The sequence below is a fragment of the Bison bison genome, unplaced genomic scaffold (genome assembly GCF_000754665.1).
Source record: "Bison bison bison isolate TAMUID 2011002044 unplaced genomic scaffold, Bison_UMD1.0 scf7180017864518, whole genome shotgun sequence".
NCBI classification, from domain to species: domain Eukaryota; kingdom Metazoa; phylum Chordata; class Mammalia; order Artiodactyla; family Bovidae; genus Bison; species Bison bison.
In genome coordinates this window covers 7,928,958-7,948,085 of record NW_011495071.1, presented here as the reverse complement: position 1 = coordinate 7,948,085, position 19,128 = coordinate 7,928,958, and the positions used below count along the sequence as shown (strand labels likewise).

Genomic DNA, 19,128 nt, shown 5'->3' with positions numbered 1-19,128 from the left:
TGGCATAGAAATATGTATACAATACAATATAATTAGGCAAAGCAAACAAGTACAGAATGGTACGTACAGCATTATTCATTTTATGTAAAAAGGTATGTACACATTCATACATACACCCTGTAAATCAATATGTACAGAAATGTTGGCATGAATGAAAACAAATTACAAGCAATGATTACCTCTAGGCAATAAACTGGGAAAGGGGTAAGCAGGATGAATGTGGAATCTTCATCTACTATTTAAGTAATTCTATGTTGTTGTTTTTTAACAAGCATGTATTAATTCCATTAAAAAAAAAAATCAATACAAATCAGGAAGGACTGTTTTCTAAAATGAGGTGGACAGAGCTGAGGGTTTCATCTTAGGGAACTAAGTTTTGTACTCACGCTGCAGGCTGCCCACACTCCTTCTGTGGTGACTGCTCCACACTAGCTGTATCCTGCTGCTCAGCCTCTGCTCCTGGAGTCCTGGAACAGAATCGTTTGGATCTCTTCAGGAAAAACAAGAGTAAATATGTACCCAACATGGAGGTCAGTCTAAAGAAATGACTCCACCAGGATCACATAAAATGTATGGGCTGGGAAAACTAACCTGTGGTGATACAGGTCAGTATGTCTAACCAGCCAGTGAGGAGGGGGCACTGACTGAAGGGAGGGCACCGCGGCCTTCTGGAACACTAGGAATATCTTATATTATGATCGAAATGGCAGCCCTTGTGGGTGCATACCTAGGTAAAAATTCATTTGTGTACTTTACGTATATCTTAATAATAATGTTTCAGAAAAGGACACCAGGAGGATCTCCAACAGGTGGTTTTGCCCTCCAGACAGGAATAATCATCCCTTAGTCTCCTAACTGAGCCTCAGCAAAAAGAAACATGAGCAAACAGTAGCACTGTTCTAAATCAGAGCAGAGAGTGATTAAAGATGTGGTTCTGTTCATGGGACAAACTGCCATGAATGGAACTAAATATTACTCTATAAACTACCACTGTGAGAAAAAAAAAAAGCCCAGAAAACCTGAGTAAAGCAACTTGGGCAGAGGCGTGTCCCTCCCAGAAGACCACTTCAACAGCCTCTAAGCCAGAGCATGAAATCCCTCAGACCCCGCAGAGCCAAGGTCCGCAATCTCTCACCCTGTGACTGAGGTCTGGGGTGTCGTGTTGGCTTCTTGGTCTGGAATGTGTGCTTCAGAAGAACTGGTCCGCAAGTGGGAAACTTTGTGCTTCTTGCCACTCCCTTTGTCCAAAGGCAGCTGAATCCGTTTGATTTTTGGTTTGGGTTTCGTGGGCCCCGGCACTGAGGGACTCGCTGACCGCTGTCCGGAGGATGGGGAACCCCCTGGAGAGGCTGAGCTGGCTTGCATAGCTGAGGGTAAAGCCTTGTTCTGCTCCAGGCCCATGGGATTAGGAGCATCTACTGTCTGGGTAAAGCTGGATCCCTGGGATCCTGGAGCAGAATCAAGATCCCGTTGGGAAGAGAGAACCCCAGTTTTGCTGGCGAGGAGCTGGTTCACATGGTGGAGCTGATAGTGTTCTTCTGCTTCCCCAGAAGGCGAAGCAGCTGTGACACCCGCTGTCTGGGTAGAGGGGAGCACACAGATGCTGGGTGCAGCCGTCATCGCGCCCGTGGAGGGAGTCTGTGACGTCCCCAGTGGTGGAAACATTCCTGAACTTGGCGGTAAAGCCACAGGCTGGTCTTGAATCCCCAGGCTCTGCTGGCTGGCTTTAATTAGAAGATTGCTTATGGAGCCGATATCCGGGGTACCCAGCAACCTGGGGTTGGTTAACGCGACGTGTCCTGGAACAGATGCACTACTTGTGGGGGCGGTGGTAGTTTGCATGGATACAACGTTCAGGACGGAGGAACCGGAGGCCAGGCCAGACACGGGCCCTGTCGTGAGGTGGCTGGTATCCTGGCTTATGGTGGCAGTGCCTGCCGCCGGGGCAGTGGTCCCCCCCACACTCTGCGGTAGCAGGGGTGCCTGTTCAAAATACATAATGCCAGATTTAGACCTTTTTATGATGTTGGGGACAGTTCGGTGAGATGAAGTATTCAGTGACCCCAAGTCTAAGAGATTGGGATGATTCGGAAGTTGGGAGGGAGTGAAGTTAATCAGTGTCATGTTGGAAACCACGTCTGAAGGGGCAATGTTGGAAGGGGTACTAGAGGGGGCAAGTTTCTTATTCTTTCGGGTCTGCAGGCGAGATATGGGTCTTTTCTTGAGTCCAGAGGATGGAGTGGCTACCGTGGTACTGAGGTCTGTCCTCTGGCTGGCTTCTGAAACCAAAAGCTGGGGGTCTGGAGAAGGCTGAACCCCGATGAGTAGGCCCGAAGGACTGCTGATGTTGGGGGGGAAGCTACTCTGAGTAGCGGCGGGGAAGGAATGTAAGTGCTGGTGATGAGACATGGGGAGCAAGCCTTTGGTAGCAGGAGGGAACAACGACTGAGAGGCTGGCAGGTTCGGGTTGAGTCCTGTGGTGAGGGTGAGACCACTTCCCATGGGGCCCAACACGGACGTGTTTGTCTCCATCACACTGGGTGCTGAACTTACAGACGAGGTCAGCTGGATTTTCTGGGTCACTCCATTCGGAAGGGTTTGGAGGACGTAGAGTGGCTGCATGTTCTGGTTAACAACAATGAGTTTCTCAGTGGCTGGCTTCAGGTGGGGCGGAGTGGTCTGGACAGCGGCATTGGAAATCTGAGACGGGCCAGGACTGTCAGTGGAGTTGGGCGCGTATTTCTGATTCTGGATGGGAACGGTAGGGGAAACGGGTACCTGAAGGCCAGGGGTGTTGCTGTTTCTAGTTAAGTCCTGATTGTTGCCATGACCTTGCTCCACAGAGCCACAGGGAGGGCTGGAGATGTGGTCCGCATCCATGTGACCCTGGATAAAGTGGTCGGGAGTCATGTGGCCCTCGGGACTGGGATCTACTCCTGGACTCAGCAGGGAGGAGTCGCCTTCAGAGGAAGCTTTTTCTGTGATGGTTACTCTCTTCTCTCCTGAGTCTGAGATCACGGCTAGCCTACTGGAGTTCTGGCTAGGGACCGTGGGACTCCGGGTGGTCAGGACGGAGAGATCTGATGGCAGCTCTAAGGGCAACTCAAACTGCTCCTCCGCTGAGATGGAGGAAGAGACACTACTGTCCACAGGCTCTGTCGTTGGCAACTGCTGGGAAAACACTTCAAAAAGACCCATGTCTTTTTCACGATTGCTGTCAAGACCCAAGCCTTCACCAAGGTTGAGGAGTTCTGACGAAGAGGACTCTGGGCTCTCACCCAAAGCCTGCATGGACGGAGTATTCTTTAGGACAAAGTCCATAATGTCCGAGGGCAGGATGTTCCCACAGTCGTCACTGTTGTTGTTATCCGAATCTGACTTCAGGAGCTCAGTGTTATAGGTGTCCAGCAAGTTTTTATCTGAAGGGGTGCTTGTGTGGACCCTGCGGCTTGACTCCAGCGAGCTGAGCTGAGCCTCCAGGGAGTCCTGCCCCGGTGCTTTCACTCTGCTCACGGCGTGGCAGTTATCCACCTTTGGCTCATTCTTGTGGCCAACTGAGCTCTTAATGACATGTTCCTTTTCCCCAGTGTCTTCAGGCCGATCCATCTTCAAGTTCTCTGTTCCGTTTTCTTTACTGTTTCTTTTTGGAATCTGGCTGCTCTTCCGAGTTGTGGCTGTGACGCTGGTATCACTCTCTGTCCCATCGTCGATGCCATCCAACTGTGAGATTTTTGGAAGATCACACTGTTCTTCCTCCCGAAATAAATTATGGGGTGTCAGCCGTTCCTCTCCACCTGAAGAAATCACTGTCCTAGAGAAGTTGTAATAGTATAAGTCGTCTTCATCTGAAGTGCTCAGGTCGTCTGCCCCGTCCACCTGTCCTTCAGCGGACCTCTTGCCTCGCTTCTTCCCAGTTGAGCTGCTGTAAAATGGAATGTCTTCTTCGCCATAGGACCTTACTCCATAGAGTGGGGTGAGCCCAAAGAACATGTTAGAGCGTGCCCGGGCACTGCGGCGGGGGTATCTCCTCTTGAAAGAGCCATCTTCCTGAGGTTTGGGGCCATCCGGAAGCATCAGGTTTCTGTCCTGTACTGGAAGATTCTGATAGTTGTTACTTTGAGAATCCTGGGATGACGTATTATTGGGGCTTGGTTGGGCCACAGGACCATCTCCTGGGCTTTCTGAGGCAGAAACTGGTTCTGTTGGAGACACAGACTCTATCTGCAAAGGGGAAACGGGACTACTTTCTTTCAGGGTGTTCTTGGACTGACCCTCACTCTCCATTTTTAGAGGTGTCAGTGTTACTTTAACTGTGCGTTTCCGGGGTGTCTGTAATTCCTTTGCAGATCCTTCCACTTGCATGGATGGAGCTTTGGGGACTCCTGGAATAGGATGGACTTTGTCCCCAGTCTTCTCAGAAGAAACATTATTACATGATCGTTGCCCCATGAAATCAGGAGTCAACATTTCATCAACAAACTCTGGCTTTAGGTTTCCTTCCTCACCAGTTGCCACCTGACCAGGTTCCAAGAAAGGTTTACTGGAATGCTTTTCTTTGAAAGTTTCTTTACAAGATTTTTTCCCTTTCTGTCTCCTATCTCTGGAGCTGGCTCCCACGTGTTCATTGATAATGGATGATCTGCTGCTCACTCCAGACAGCTTCAAGGTTTTGACTTCAGCATCTTCATCGGGATTGGGGTTTGCTGAGTGGTTGCCATTTGTCTGTTGGTCTCGCTCGTTTCTCTGCCCTCTCAAATGGAGTGGTGGGAAGGGGAGGCCCTCTTTAGAAGAAAATGGCACTGAAGAAAGGTCAGCAAAAGTGCCCATTTTATTAACATTTAATTCTCCAGCTGTTGCATTATGAACCTGCGGAGCCAGTTTCGGAATGCCAGGGTAACCAACATTATGGGCCGATCCCTCTGAGTTCTTGGAACTCGGCATTTTGGTCTTCTCTCCCTTCAAAGAGGAGCTCTTGGATGTCAAGTCTGAAGCGCTGGAATGCTTCGTTTCTAAAGATGAAGAGCCATCCAAGTGACTGGTTTTAGTGCCCACAGTAACCGCTGTCCTTTGCAAATTTGAAGAGGTGGGAGTGTTCTGCCCTAAATTAGCATTAGCATTAGAATTCAGTGGCCCTAAGACATGATCAACCGCTTTGGCACTTGACTCCAGATCCGCAGTGGCCCCTGTGGTGGAGACAGAGGAGACACTGTTCCTGGAGTAAGTGCTCCCAGTTCTCATCGGAGACATTATCCGGAGCTTAGACCGCTGGGGTGACAAGGAAGAAGTACTGTGACGCCTGGAGCCAATGCTTCGAAGTCCAGAGGAGAGTAAAGGGTCACCCACTGTGACTATTTCATGAGTGGTTGGGGTAGGGCTTCCTAAATGAAAGAGAAAAAGTAACAAAATCTATTACAGATAGGATAAATGTGTTGCAGTCTCTGGTTTCAATGACTTGGCTATGTATGTTAACAGGTAACAGAAAATCAACATTTTCAATTGGCAAACATCATTAAGATAAAGTTTCCTGAAAGAATTACAAACTAATCTTGAGCTGACCTTGTTGGGTCGAGTAGGTCAGTGAAGTCCTTTACCTGCAGAAGGCAGTGGTCTACAGCCAGGAGATCTCTGTGTTGGAGAATAGCTGGGTGTTCGAATCCTAGGGACCTTTGAGATGACGTGATAGAAACAGGAACCAGAGGTTTGGGAATGAGGAGGTCGATCTGGTGATGGAGGACTTACAATTTCTGCTGTGTTTTGACTTTCCTTGGGTGAAATTTCTGTGGCAAGAAATAAAAACTCTAACTAAAAAAGTTTAATTAAAAAAAAAAAATCAAACAAATGAGTCAAGAAAAAGCCAGCTATTAGATAAATACCAAAACAGAAACAAATGCCACCTTACAAAGCAATGCCTTTTCCCTATCCTTCAATCACAGTATTCCTCCAAATCAAATTCAACTTCCAACTTTTTTGCAAATAAAATGAAAAGACAATCCTCAGAATAGGAGAAAATATTTCCAAATGAAGCAACTTGATAAGGTATTAATCTCCAAAATACACAAACAGTTCATGATGCTCAGTACCAAAACAAACAAACAGGCATTTCTCCAAAGACACACCGACGGCAAACACACATATGAAAAGATGCTCAGCATCACTAACCATCAGAGAAATACAAATCAAAACTACAACGAGATATCACCTCACACTGGTCATAATAGCCATCATCAGAAAATCTACAAACAATAAATGCTGGAGAGGATATGGAGAAAAGGGAACACTCCCACACTGTTGGTGGGAATATAAATTGGTACAGCCACTATGGAAAACAGTATGGAGGTTCCTCAAAGAACAAAAAACAGAACTATCATATGACCCAGAAATCCTACTCCTGGGCAAATACCTGATAAAAACCATAGTTCAAAAAGATATGTGCACCAGTGTTCACTACAGCACTATTTACGTAGTCAGGATATGGAAGCCACCTAAGTATCCACCAACAGAGGAATGGATAAAGAAAATATAGTACATATATACAATAGAACATTACTCAGCCGTTAAAATGGAATGAAACAGTACCATTTACAGAGATGTGGATAGACCTAGAGACTGTCACACAAAGTGAAGTAAGTCAGAAAGAGAAAACACAAATATTGTATCACTTATATGTGGAATCTAGAAAAATGGCACAAATAAATTTATTTGCAAAGCAGAAATAGAGACACAGAGGTAGAGAACAAACCAAAGGGGGAAGGGCGTGGGATGAATTGGGAAATTGGGATTGACATATATACACTACTATATATAAAAGAGATAACTAATAAAAACCTACTGTATAACACAGGAACTCTACTTAATGCTCTGTGGTGATCTAAATAGGAAGGAAATCTAAAAAAAGATGGGGGATATATGTATACCTATAACTGATTTCACTTTCATGTATGGCAGAAACTAATACAATATTATAAAGCAATTACATTCCAATAAAACATTTTTTAAAGAGTAACCTGCAAAAGACGGTGGACTGTGAGCGATGGTCCTGTTTTCATCATGTTCAACAGTGCTGTTGATATCTGGCTCCACCACCGGGGGACGGCACTCGACGATCTTGCACGTGTACACGCAGCGCTTGCGGGCGTCCGTGGTGCTCCAGTACACCCGAGAACACCTGCACGCAGATGGCCACGATCACCGTCAGTGAGCGCACAGACGCAGGTACCGAGGCTGTCAAAACCTCTTCTCAGCCAAGGTTCCCTGGCCTCCTGCATTTACAGAATTTAGCTTTCTTTCATGGATTCTTATTAGAAAGTCCCCTAGTTAGGGTTTTCTGAGTTTTTTGAAGTTCTTGATTTTTTTTTCTGGCCCCTTGAAAACAGCATCAAATTTTTTTTATTGTGTTGTAAGCAGGGGAAAAATTAGTAAAATATCCTAAAATGCAAAGAAAAAAAACCCCACTAACTATTACAAGACGTAGTTGTGGGCCTTCAGGAAGGGATAACTGGCCCACAATGTATACAAGTGAGGAAAGATCACACCTGACATGTTTCCTTTGCAAGGAAAGTCCCATGACACAAGAGAAACGTAACTGCTTTAAATCAGCTAGATGCTGGTGGACCCTACTGCTTTACACAAAGGGCTGCCAGCTAGACGTGGAGCAGAGACTGCTGAAAGAACTGAAATGCAGAATAAACTGGCATATACATAGAACAAATGAGACTCCAAAGGGGAAGAGAGAGAAAGGGAATTTTAAATTTATATTGCCAGTTTGCTACAGGTTTAGACAATTTGCTGCCTGTGGGAGCAAATTGTTACTATAAATTCTTAATGAAGAATCTGATTGTTATTGTGGGGGTTTATATTTTCAGAAGCACCGATAAAATGTAAGATGTAAAAGGAGGACAGAGGCATAAGGTGTTTGATGCCTGACAACAACTGGACTTATGAACTGAGGTGAATGGAATTTAGTGGATTCTTAAAAGAGACTGACCTGGTGTTTTCTAGGTTTTATTTGGAAATGATTCTGAAATTATGTCAATTCTTTCCTTCTACAATTGGATCTAGCTGACATAAAATGATGCCTGAGTCTCAATCTACAAGATGTTGCAAACAAAAAAAAAGCAATTACTTAAAACCTGCTAACAAGTATGGCTCTACATCAGATGACCCACTTACTGCCTCAGGGCATTCATGTGGTAGGGCTGCTGTCTTCTCTCCACAGAGTTACTTACTGATATCCAATAGGAAAGAGCTTATCCTCACAGTCAGAGAGATCATTCAGAATCCCTAAGCAGTCAATTGTCATGGAGCCTGAGTAAGGAAAGAAGAACTGATTAGAGGTGACTATGAGAAGGCCCACTTTGTAACTGAAGACTTAAGTACCTCAATGACACAGCCAGCCTCCCCGACAACCAAGGCCCATGTCCTACCAATCATCATGTGGATATTTTCTGGTTCTAATCCATTGAGAAACTTCCTTCTCAAGCTGATTCCTTCAAAGTCCACAAACACTCTTCTAAAAACTTCAAATCCATTCTCAGGAACCACCTTAAATGAAAGGCCAGGGTAGCTGTTAGGCTCTCCCTTTATACACTATTCTCAGGATATTGACTCAGCGGGAAAGACAAGGCGTATCTCTAAATCACTCTTCTGTTTCACTAGCAGGGCCTTTGATATTTCTCCCAAGAGAAGGTGATTCTAGGAGCACCTAGTAGGAAGGTGTAATACAGCTCACCACCTTGCTATTAATATCTTCAGCCTCTTTTCCCAGAGAACTCAAAAAGCAACTAAAGCTCACCTCGCCTTTGATCAAATCCCGATGTCGCTGGCAATACACTTTTTTATCATCCAGAAACACACAGTTCTTGGCTCGGGAACACATGAAGTGATAGTTGCTGGTGCAGGATGTAAGGCAGCAACCCACAGTGGCTCCTGGCTTTTGGCAGAATTCACATCTCTAACAATCCAGAAAGAACAGAGCCTGAGTCAGACTTTCAGATGTTTTAGCCATTCTCCATCTTCTCTACAGAGTCACCCCATTCTGGGTTTCCCACAGTTCATTTTGTTATTGTAATCTGCTGAATTACAGAGAAGTGATATGAGCCATAAAGCCTCCTCTATAAATCCTTTCTTTCCCACAGCCCATGGGGCCTAGAATGATTAAATTTAAATATGATGATTTGCTTTAGAACTTGGATCAAAACAGGTTTTTCTAAGATGCACAACTGATTCAGAGAAAACGAAACTCTGAACATCATTGTTAAAAACATTATCTTGGAAGAAAGCTATTATAGCCAAAAGAACTCAGTTCTAGAACGATTATACTAGTCAGAAACATAGTGGTTCTTAATTAGTAGGCTTAATTGATGAATTTATATGATGCAAAGATTTTCTTCAGCCAGGCTGTATGTTGCCACCTCATTCTGTCACAGTCACAATCTGGGTTCCTCTCCAGGGAAGGCTTTTGCTTTGTGCCCTCCACACATTTTACTTATGTTTCTTATGCATGTGCTATTTTTGTTGCTTTCTGATAATCCTTCATTTTCTCCCCTCCTTCAAAACACAGCTTTAAAAATTCTACTCCTTCATGGCCTTTTCTGCTTACTCTCAGCTGCTACTAATCATTTTCCACAGCCCCTCTTTGTATATGTACTTTGCGGGTTTATCCTAAGAAGCCTCAGAGTGCTGATTCAACTGGAACCTTTGAGGTCATTTTGTCTAAACCACTTAAATGAATACCTTTCCTGAGCATCTGAATTATCTCTCTAACCAGATAAGACTATTTCCTATTTCTTTTGCACCCATCTTCCAAGGGTCAGAATAGCAATCTGCCTACAATGCACACCAATATTTGCTGCTGGCTAAACCATTCTGAAGAAACCAAGAGAAACATCAGCGAGGCAGCACTGAGCCTCAGAAAGAACATCTGGAAACTGAGAGGGAGTCCCCGTGACATTCACCCACAAGTTCTTACCAGCTGCTTGCCCCTGATCACAGCCATATGCACATTCTTTAGTGATCCATCATCGTCTTCAAACACTTCTGCTGACCACAGAGCGCAATTTACATGTGTCCATTCATTCTGGCCAATGTAAAGCAAACGGCCAGCATCCTATGAAACAAAGAGATTTCCTTTTTTCTTTAAAGAATGTAACATCAAATAGGGTTTTCCTTGGTATTGGCTTTACCTGAGTCAGGATAACTTCAGTAAATCAATTCAAATTCTTTAACTCATGGGTGAGAACAAAAATCACAATTCAAAGTTTCTTTTCACTTTTCAACTCTTTACCTTTTCCACAGACTAGAAATAGTTTATAAACATAAAGAATTTAAAACTAAGCAATGTGTTAAGTTTATAGAAGTGCCCACTGACTTCTTTAAAACCATTTTTCAAAGCCAGTTCTCTCAGCTTGCATTAAAAATGTTTTTTAAAAAAATTATAAGCTTACTATGTGCCAGGCAGGCCCTACAAAAGGCTTTACATACATTATTTCCTTTAATCTTCATAACCATTCTGAGGTAAGAATTACTATCCTTATTTAAAAAATGAAACTGAGGGTCAGAGGTTAAGCTCCTTGCCAAGGTCAACAAGTAGGCGGCCAAGCACAGAAGTGAATCCAGGCAATCTGTCAGAACTAGGAATCTTAACCACATTGCTAACTACATTAGACACAGTTATTTAACGTGGAACTTCTATTCTATTGACTCTCATAAAAGTCTTTTTTGAGAAACTGCCTATAGACGTTTATGAGAAATCAGCATATTAATATAAGGTAAGTCATCTTTTAAATCAAGTAAATCAGTTATAGAAAAAAATCCTAAGTACCACAAACTAAGTGACAAATATTCATTTTATTCATTAAATAAAAAGTCTAAACTGGTCACCAAGTTTAGACAGAAATAGTTCATCATGGGTTAGTCTATTAAGCACAACTCAGTGCACCAAGGTACTTACATTAGCACTGTCGTCACCATACGTCAAACACAATGCACACTGTCTGTTATCTTCTATGCCTGGGGGTGGGTTCAGTTCCGGACTATCTTCTCGACTCCTATCAGTACCTTGGAACCCAAAAGACATCCAGTTAAAACTGTTAACTCCATGTCTGATTACCAGTAAAAAAGAAAACAATATAGCTTAAATAGTCTATAGCCTATGAAACACTTTCAAAGTAATGCTATCTTACTATCTGCTTTCTGTTACATTGTAACAGAAATGAATACAATGAATACATTGTAACAGAAACTGATACTTGTATCAATTCTTTGGTAACATTCCAAGTGAAACAAAAATGATTTTATTACCTTTAAGGATCACCTGAACGTTTCCCAGTATGGAATTACATTAAATTTAGATTCACAAAGTCAATCATTTGCACTTAGAAATGGATAATATGTCTTCATTTGGTGTCTTACTCAAAATTGGTGGTGTAGGAGGATGCAGAGGAGTTGGTGAGTCTGGTTCTCCAGGCCCTTTAGGTTTGGGAGCTGGAATGATTTTCTTCATTAAAGGAGGCTGCTCAGTGTGGCTGTTTTCCTCTCGCTCCTGCCACTGAGCATAATTATGGTCAAGTGAAGGTGGAAGCACTGCGTTTGGTAACATCCCACTGCTGGAAAGAATCGATTCAACAAGTATTTATTGAACTCCTACAAGATACCCAAAACTGAACAAAACAGCCAAATTCTTGATATCATCAGGTCTTGAGACTGTGCAGTATATAAGAACAAATCACAGAATTTGGAAACTGCCTACACAGGACTTTATTATTTTTAAAAATAAAATCCTGATGTATTGTGACTCTTGGTTAAACTTCTAGAAACAAATGATAACCCTGAAAATCAAAAGGATTTACTGGAATAAATAAAAGTTTAAGGTTAAATATGGAGAATCAGAAACCGCTGAGAGCATCATTTGAAGCAAATAAAATAGAACGTAGTTATAATTAGCCCAATTACTAGGATATATATATATATATAGGACATGTACTGTACATATGCCACAAGTTCCCTAAAACATAACAAATACATAAAGAATAAAAGGGCAATAGATTACAATAAACAGTAAATGTTGTCTCTAAACCAGCAATAAAAAGGCATTCAACTGATTAATCTTCAATAATAAAATCGAGTCTAAAATAAAACCTCAATCTAAAAATTTAAGAAAACTCAGATTTCTGATGAGGAGAAAAAAAAGTAATAACTGAATTTACTCACTTGCTTGATACTTTATTTGGCTCCCAAAACCTGGACTTTTTGACACTGAACCATGGAAAAACACGTTCCATTTGCTAACAGAGAAATAAACAAAATATAAGCATGTGACCATTCATTTGGAAAGCACAGAAAAACTAACAACTTCACACCAGCTTCTTTGTCAATATAAGGATGATTTCAGGCCACACCAAGAGAAAGTCCATCCTCTCTGGTACCTCACCAATCTCCTCCCAAAAAATCAGAGGAACTAATTAAACCAAAATAATTTATACACATGGCAAAGCAAAACACAGACAAGAACAAGTCTGTTCTGTTCCTGGGGTAACAACTCACAGATTAAGTATCAAAGACATGAACTATTAATATCATTCACCCGAATAAAGAAGGACTTGACCATGCTGTTGGCTTTTTTAATCTCTGGCTGCCCTCCATCTGAATTAATGGCTGCTTGAATGATCTTCACGATATCGTCGCTGAACTCCAACTGTATACAAAAACAAAGTATTAATTATTCATAGAATAGTATGCTCTCAAAATCACTTCCTCATCCAGCAAAGAGATCCAACAGAAAACGGACACCCTAATATAATATGGTATCATTTCTCTTTAGTGGAGGCCTCTGGGATTTAGTTCATAGTTAACTTGCAGCAATCAGGAGATGCCAGACTAATAAGGCAAGAATGCAAATAAGTTAGCTGCATAATGGTAAGTTATCCATACTGGGCCATGATTTTTCACTTAGACTGAAATGAATAAACAAATGAACAATGGATATGAGACAACGGACAATCATTTCCTACACATTCTTCAAACCATAAAATTAAAAGACTTCTATCTTCAAATAAACATCCAATGTAAAAAGACACATTATTCAGGTGTATCTCATAAGAGGCAAACCCGTTATCTTCACATTAGCATTTCTGCATAAACAGTGTTAATATAAAAATAACTTTAAAAGAACTCAGATGAAAGTCAAATCAAAAGACAATACCCTCTCTATCATAACCCATCTTCCAAAACACAGAACTAAAACAACACACATATTTTTATTTTTTAATGCTAATAAATTGTCTTTTAGTGCTAACATCCAGCCTCACCCCTAGAAAGACTCAGGAAGCTAAACTGGCACTGGAAATTTGGGTAGTTTGCTGTATAGACATACCACAGATGTGTAGTTCCCTTGGTCCATTTTCCTCTTGACTCCTTCCAGATCTAAAGGCTGTTGATCTTCCTGTTTGCTGACCTCAGTGAGCACTGGTGGATCAGGTCCTTCTGGGGAGCTACGAGAAGGTATACTCTCCTCTGTCTCAGGATTTAAGTCCGGAGGTTTGGCAGCCTGTTGTCAGGAAATATGTTTATTTTATCTAACACTGAAAATGAGGTATACCCATGGAAATTCTATTTAAAAAATGAATAGAGACTGGAAAAGCAAAGACATCACTTTGCTGACAAAGGTCCGTATAGTCAAAGCTACGGTTTTTCCAGTATTCATGTACGGATCTGAGAGGTGAACCATAAAGAAGGCCGAACACCAAAGAATTGATGCTTTCGACTTGTGGTGCTGGGTAAGACTCTTGAGAGTCCCTCAGACAGCAAGGAGATCAAACCAGTCAATCCTAAAGGAATCAACACTGAATATTCATTGGAAGGACTGACACTGAAGCTCGAATACTTTGGCCACCTGATGTGAAGAGTTGACTCATTGGAAAAGACCCTGATGCTGGGAGATTGAAGGCCAAAGGAGAAGGGGGTGGCAGAGGGCAAGATGGCTACATAGCATCCACTGACTCAATGGACATGAATTTGAGCAAACTCCAGGAGACAGTGAAGGACAGAGAAGCTTGGCGTGCTGCGGTCCATGGGGTGGCAAAGAGTCGGACACGATTTAGCAGTTGAACATCAACTGGATGATGCATATTATAAAAACCCAAAGAACTTGAAAATAATCAGAGATTTCTCAAACAATAGAAAAGGAAAGTTAAAAATGAGCCAGCTATCTAATAGCTTGGCTAGCTAACTTAGGAGCTTTGCTTGGTAACTCCCAACCTAGTATGAAGAAACAGAAACCGTCTACTTGCTTTTAAGTAAGACAGCAACTAATTTCCTATTTAAAAAATAGACTTTATTAAAAGATAAAGCAGGATTTCCCTGGTGGCTTGGTGGTGAAGAATCCACCTGCCAATGCAGGAGACACGGGTTCAATCCATGGACTGGGAAGATCCTACATGCCACGGAGCAACTAAGCCTATGCACAACTATTGAGCCTGCGTTCTAGAATGGAAAGCCACAACTACTGAGCCCACGTGCTGCAGCTACTGAAACCTGCATGTCTAGAGCCCGTGCTCCACCGTAAGAGAACCCACTTCAATGAGAAGCCTGTGCATCACAACTAGAGAGCAGCCCCTGTTTGCTAAATCACAGAAAAGCCCATGAAGCAGTAAAGACCCAGCAGAGCCAACAATAAATAAATACATAAAATTATTTTTAAAAAAGAGAGAGCAGCGGCTTAGCTCTGAGTTAAAGTTAGCTATGTGGTTCTTCCAACGTTATACCTGTGTTCCCAATGACAAATTTATGTATAATTCATGACTTGAATGGACAAAACATACTGATTTTCAAATTGTGTCCTGAGGAGACCTGGAACTGTCCTGGAGCCAAAGGGCCTCTGGTCCCACTACCACCCTCGTACATCAGGTCACCACCCTGCTCCCTCTAACCTAAAGCACTATACCTGCTTCCCAACCACGGCTCCCACCTCTAGGCTCAGTCCTCGCCAATCTTCTGTCTCACTCAAGTCATTGTTACAGGTATTTTTTTCCCTCCTCTAAAAAGCAACCTAGACAGCATATTAAAAAGCAGAGACATTACTTTGCCAACAAAGGTCCATCTAGTCAAAGCTATGGTTTTTCCAGTAGTTATGTATGGATGTGAGAGTTGGACTATAAAGAAAGCTGACCGCCGAAGAAATGATGCTTTTGAACTGTGGTGTTGGAGAAGACTCTTGAGAGTCCCTTGGACTGCAAGGAGATCCAACCAGTCCATCCCAAAGGAAATCAGTCCTGAATATTCATTGGAAGGACTGATGCTGAAGCTGAAACTCCAATACTCTGGCCACCTGATGCGAAGAACTGACTCATCTGAAAAGACTCTGATGCTGGGCAAGATTGAAGGCAGGAGAAGGGAGCAACAGAGGATGAGATGGTTGGATGGCATCACCGACTCAATGGACACGAGTTTGAGTAAACTCCAGGAGTTGGTGATGGACAAGGAGGCCTGGCATGCTGCAGTCTATGGTGTCATGACTGAGCAACTTAATTGAACTGAACTGAACTGAACTGAAAAAGTAACTCTCATCAGGTTACTCTTTTGAGTGAAGTCCTTCATGGACTCCCCGTAGCCTTCAGAATACAAAGTTCAGATTTCGTATTACAACAACAAGACTTTTGAAAGAGACATGGCCCCTTCCTTCTTTTTACCCCAGAGAAGCATTTTACTCTTGGTGCTGAAGTTTTTCTTACTGGCCAAAGGCCAAAACAAGGAACTCTACAAATCTAAATGAAGAGTGAAACAAAAGAAAACAAATTAGGAAGCACACAGGCACAACAACCAACACATTCCACAATGAGGTCAAAACAACCAAAGAGCAAGTTCTCAGGATACAGAACGACACCTGGGCCTACCTGTCGGTAGCGCAGCAGGTGGCTGGTGGTCCGAGAGTTCAACAAGGCTGTCAGTACTTGCTTCAGCGAGATCTGGAGCTCTTTCTCAAGGGCCAGTCGCCACTCCGCAGGGTGCCGCTCTGTGCAGTTCACACACGTGTAGGCCACACTCTCTGGCAGATTAGACAGAATCTCATACATCTCATCTGGGGAGACAAAAACCTACTGTGACAAGGTGCTCTCAGAGTGGAAGAGGGGGAAAAGAGGAAGTTATTCCACTGAACTTAACATCAGGCTGTATGTTAGAAACGTTAAGTCTCTCACACCCCCTAAGAACTCCTATGTACTGATCTCCAAAGGGACAGTATTACCACTAACTCAGGATTCAGCTACTGGAGAGCCAACAGGTTATGGTATCCACAAAGGACAACATTTAAGTATTTTAAAGAACGTGTTCAAGGTAAATGAACACAATGTAATACAATGATCTTATTTTAGAGACCAAAAAATAAACTTAAAAAGACTTAAGTAACAGCACTACTGTAATGTTATGCAGTGTTATATTTATAGTACTTTGGGGCTACTAGTGCAGTGTACCAAGAAAGAAGGAAATTGTAATAAAAAAGACTCCAACCTTCTGTACCTGAAAGATTCTCACATTTGGAATGGACCCATCGATCACATTTCCCACACTGCATCATCTTACTCTCATAGTCATCATCATCATAACACTTATCACAGAGAGGGCAGAAGTTTCCTGAAAGCAAAGCAAAGTTTTCAGCAGGCCCTTGACTAACATATGGTCAATCTGATCTAAAATGTAAGCCACCACAGTCTGCTTCTGAAACTACTTACAAATGCCAGCCTGCATCTACCATGAAATGTTCACACATGTGTAATGTGTCAGGATTATTCTGAGCTCACAGAATATTCCACTAGTTCTCTTCTTTAGACCCATTTTTAAAGGTCACAAGGTAGCCTTTTATAGATAACATAATAGAAAAAGAATGGAAGACAGAACTCTCTCTCTTAAACATTCCAAAGAAATGTTTAAGTTTTTTAAAAAAGAGAAGGTAAAAGACGCACTTAATTTATACTTCTCCCTTATTCCTAGTGCTTTTACATTAGAGTTTAGAGCAGTGTTTCCTAAAATTCAGAAAAGTATACAATCTTCATCAGTTTGTTTATCTGTGTATCCCCTATTATTTTTACTTAATATACAATGTTGACTTGCTTAATTTAAGTAACTTCAACAGTGAACTTTGTATCATTATTATCCTAAGTCAGTTTAATGTATTGCCTATAATCTTTTTCTAACACAACTGTTAAAATCCTGGGCTCGGTATCACCTAAAATCATTTCTGAAACAATCAAATGTATATTTACCTCACTTTGGGAAGTAATGCTTTAGAGCATTTCTTTGTGGTGAGTTACTATAAACAGTCCCCTTTGCAGCCAATTAAGCAGACTGTGCTCTTCTCCCATGGGGGCCCAGTGTGCGATGGCTGCACACAGCAGCCTCCTTGGTGGTATAGGTAGTCTGTTACCTGTACAGGTTGCCCTAAAGGATCTTAGAGACAGCCCTTTCCAGTGGACATTCATGACTGGCATGTTGTTCCCAATCCATGCTCCAGACAACTGTATCAGGAGCCTCTGGAGAGCCCCAAGGCACAGTGCCCAGGGTCCACATTGGCCAATTATAATGTCCATCTGCACCAAGCTGCAGAACAAGAAGCCTGTGATTGAGGCCCTCTGCAGGGCCAAGTTCAAGTACCCTGGCTGCCAAAAGAGCCACATCTCTAAGAAGCAGGGATTTATTAAGTGTTACAGGGATGAATTTGAAAGCATGGTTCCAAATGTTTTTCTGTTTCTCGACTGAATGGCTCTTCTTCCTCAAAAGCAGCTTATCCCAGATGGCTGTGGTGGGGGTGGGTCAAATACATCCCTAATTGTGGCCCCTTGGATAAGTGGCGAGTCTTGCATGCATGACAGCCTTGGTGGTGTCCCATCCTTACTCATGCCCACCAGTAAATCCAACTTTCCTGTCAAAAAAAAAATCTCCTTAATTCACACCCCAAAAGATAAGAAAACCTTTTTAGTTGCTACAATTCCGTGTGTCAAGAAAAGAGCAAGACCAGAAACTCAGGAAATGTGTCTAAACGGCATCCTTGACAAGAATGGTCCTTCCACTGCAGTGTCCACTTCGCCTCCCAAACGCTAAGAACAACCTCTAAAAGTTGACTAAGCTAGCTTTTCTGAGTTACCTTTAGCAAAGAGTTTGGCACAATCATGGCACAGTGAGAAATCGTGAGACCACTGTGCATCCCACCCTTTGCCGGGAGTCGTAGATCCACAGCTCTTGCAGCGAACACACTTCGTACAGATCTGGAAGAGATGGAAAGTCAATCGGAACTTCTTATTTTTAATATCTCTTCTTATTTAAGAAGATCTTTAAAAAATCCATTTCCAGAGTTGACTTCTCGACTGGAACGGCTCCTCTTCCCTCAAGCAGCATATTCCTCTTACAGCTTGTGCAAGCCCGACAGCCTGGCCCCAGGACAATTCCTCAAAGTTCACCTTGTGTGTACTCACCCAAACCTTCTTTTTCTTTGTGGGTTTGGTGGGGTAATTTGGTCCCAGGCACTCAGGGTGATAGCTGTTTCGGCACTTGTTACACTCCAGCAGCTGCTGTAGGAAAATAAGAGAGCAAAACGGTGGATGTCATCCCACCTCCAGTGAACACCTACCACTTAGTACCCCATTTCATACTTCTCAGGTAAATCCAGCACATCACTGTAACAGTTTAAACTTCCTCATAAATTACTCTCAAGGCATAGGGATTTATTTCCTGCCAAAGGTACTCAGTGATAAACATTTTGATGAAGCAGGTTTGAGGATTTTATCAAATATCACATTTTCTGCTATATTGATGGCAAATGATTACACTGGGTTAAATAGTCAAACCAGACTAAGCCTAGAGAGAAAAAATATAGACACAAAATTCTAAATTAAAAGGCAGAAATGGAGAGAGAGAGTAATACGCTAAGTGACTCCATCACCAGCTTTGTACCTTTGCAGCCTGATGCTGCCTCCCACAGACATGACAGAACTTGCAGCGGCGACAACACCAGTTTTCCAGCTGGTCCTCCAGAGGGCGCTCGTTCTCCTCCAGACAAAACTTGTGGAAGGGCTCACAACAGACTTGGCAATACACAAACTAGGGTAAGACAGCACAGAGGTTATCAAATACCATGCAGAAATA

At 42.6% G+C, this 19,128-nt stretch overlaps 1 protein-coding gene across 1 annotated transcript in view; it reads right to left on the bottom strand.

Annotated features, from left to right (window-relative positions):
* The window catches only part of KMT2A (lysine (K)-specific methyltransferase 2A), a gene marked incomplete at its 5' end in the record, with an annotated part of 77,783 nt that overhangs the window by 16,225 nt on the left and 42,430 nt on the right, over positions 1–19,128 (bottom strand). The window contains 18 exons of the mRNA XM_010830646.1: positions 387–467; positions 1,136–5,378; positions 5,592–5,777; positions 7,005–7,165; positions 8,226–8,304; positions 8,424–8,541; positions 8,792–8,950; positions 9,968–10,105; positions 10,949–11,055; positions 11,410–11,603; positions 12,208–12,281; positions 12,581–12,691; positions 13,370–13,543; positions 15,888–16,072; positions 16,510–16,623; positions 18,131–18,251; positions 18,459–18,554; positions 18,937–19,083. Of these exons, the coding sequence (XP_010828948.1) occupies positions 387–467; positions 1,136–5,378; positions 5,592–5,777; positions 7,005–7,165; positions 8,226–8,304; positions 8,424–8,541; positions 8,792–8,950; positions 9,968–10,105; positions 10,949–11,055; positions 11,410–11,603; positions 12,208–12,281; positions 12,581–12,691; positions 13,370–13,543; positions 15,888–16,072; positions 16,510–16,623; positions 18,131–18,251; positions 18,459–18,554; positions 18,937–19,083 (6,488 nt within the window). The remainder of the gene's footprint in view (positions 1–386; positions 468–1,135; positions 5,379–5,591; positions 5,778–7,004; positions 7,166–8,225; positions 8,305–8,423; positions 8,542–8,791; positions 8,951–9,967; positions 10,106–10,948; positions 11,056–11,409; positions 11,604–12,207; positions 12,282–12,580; positions 12,692–13,369; positions 13,544–15,887; positions 16,073–16,509; positions 16,624–18,130; positions 18,252–18,458; positions 18,555–18,936; positions 19,084–19,128) is intronic.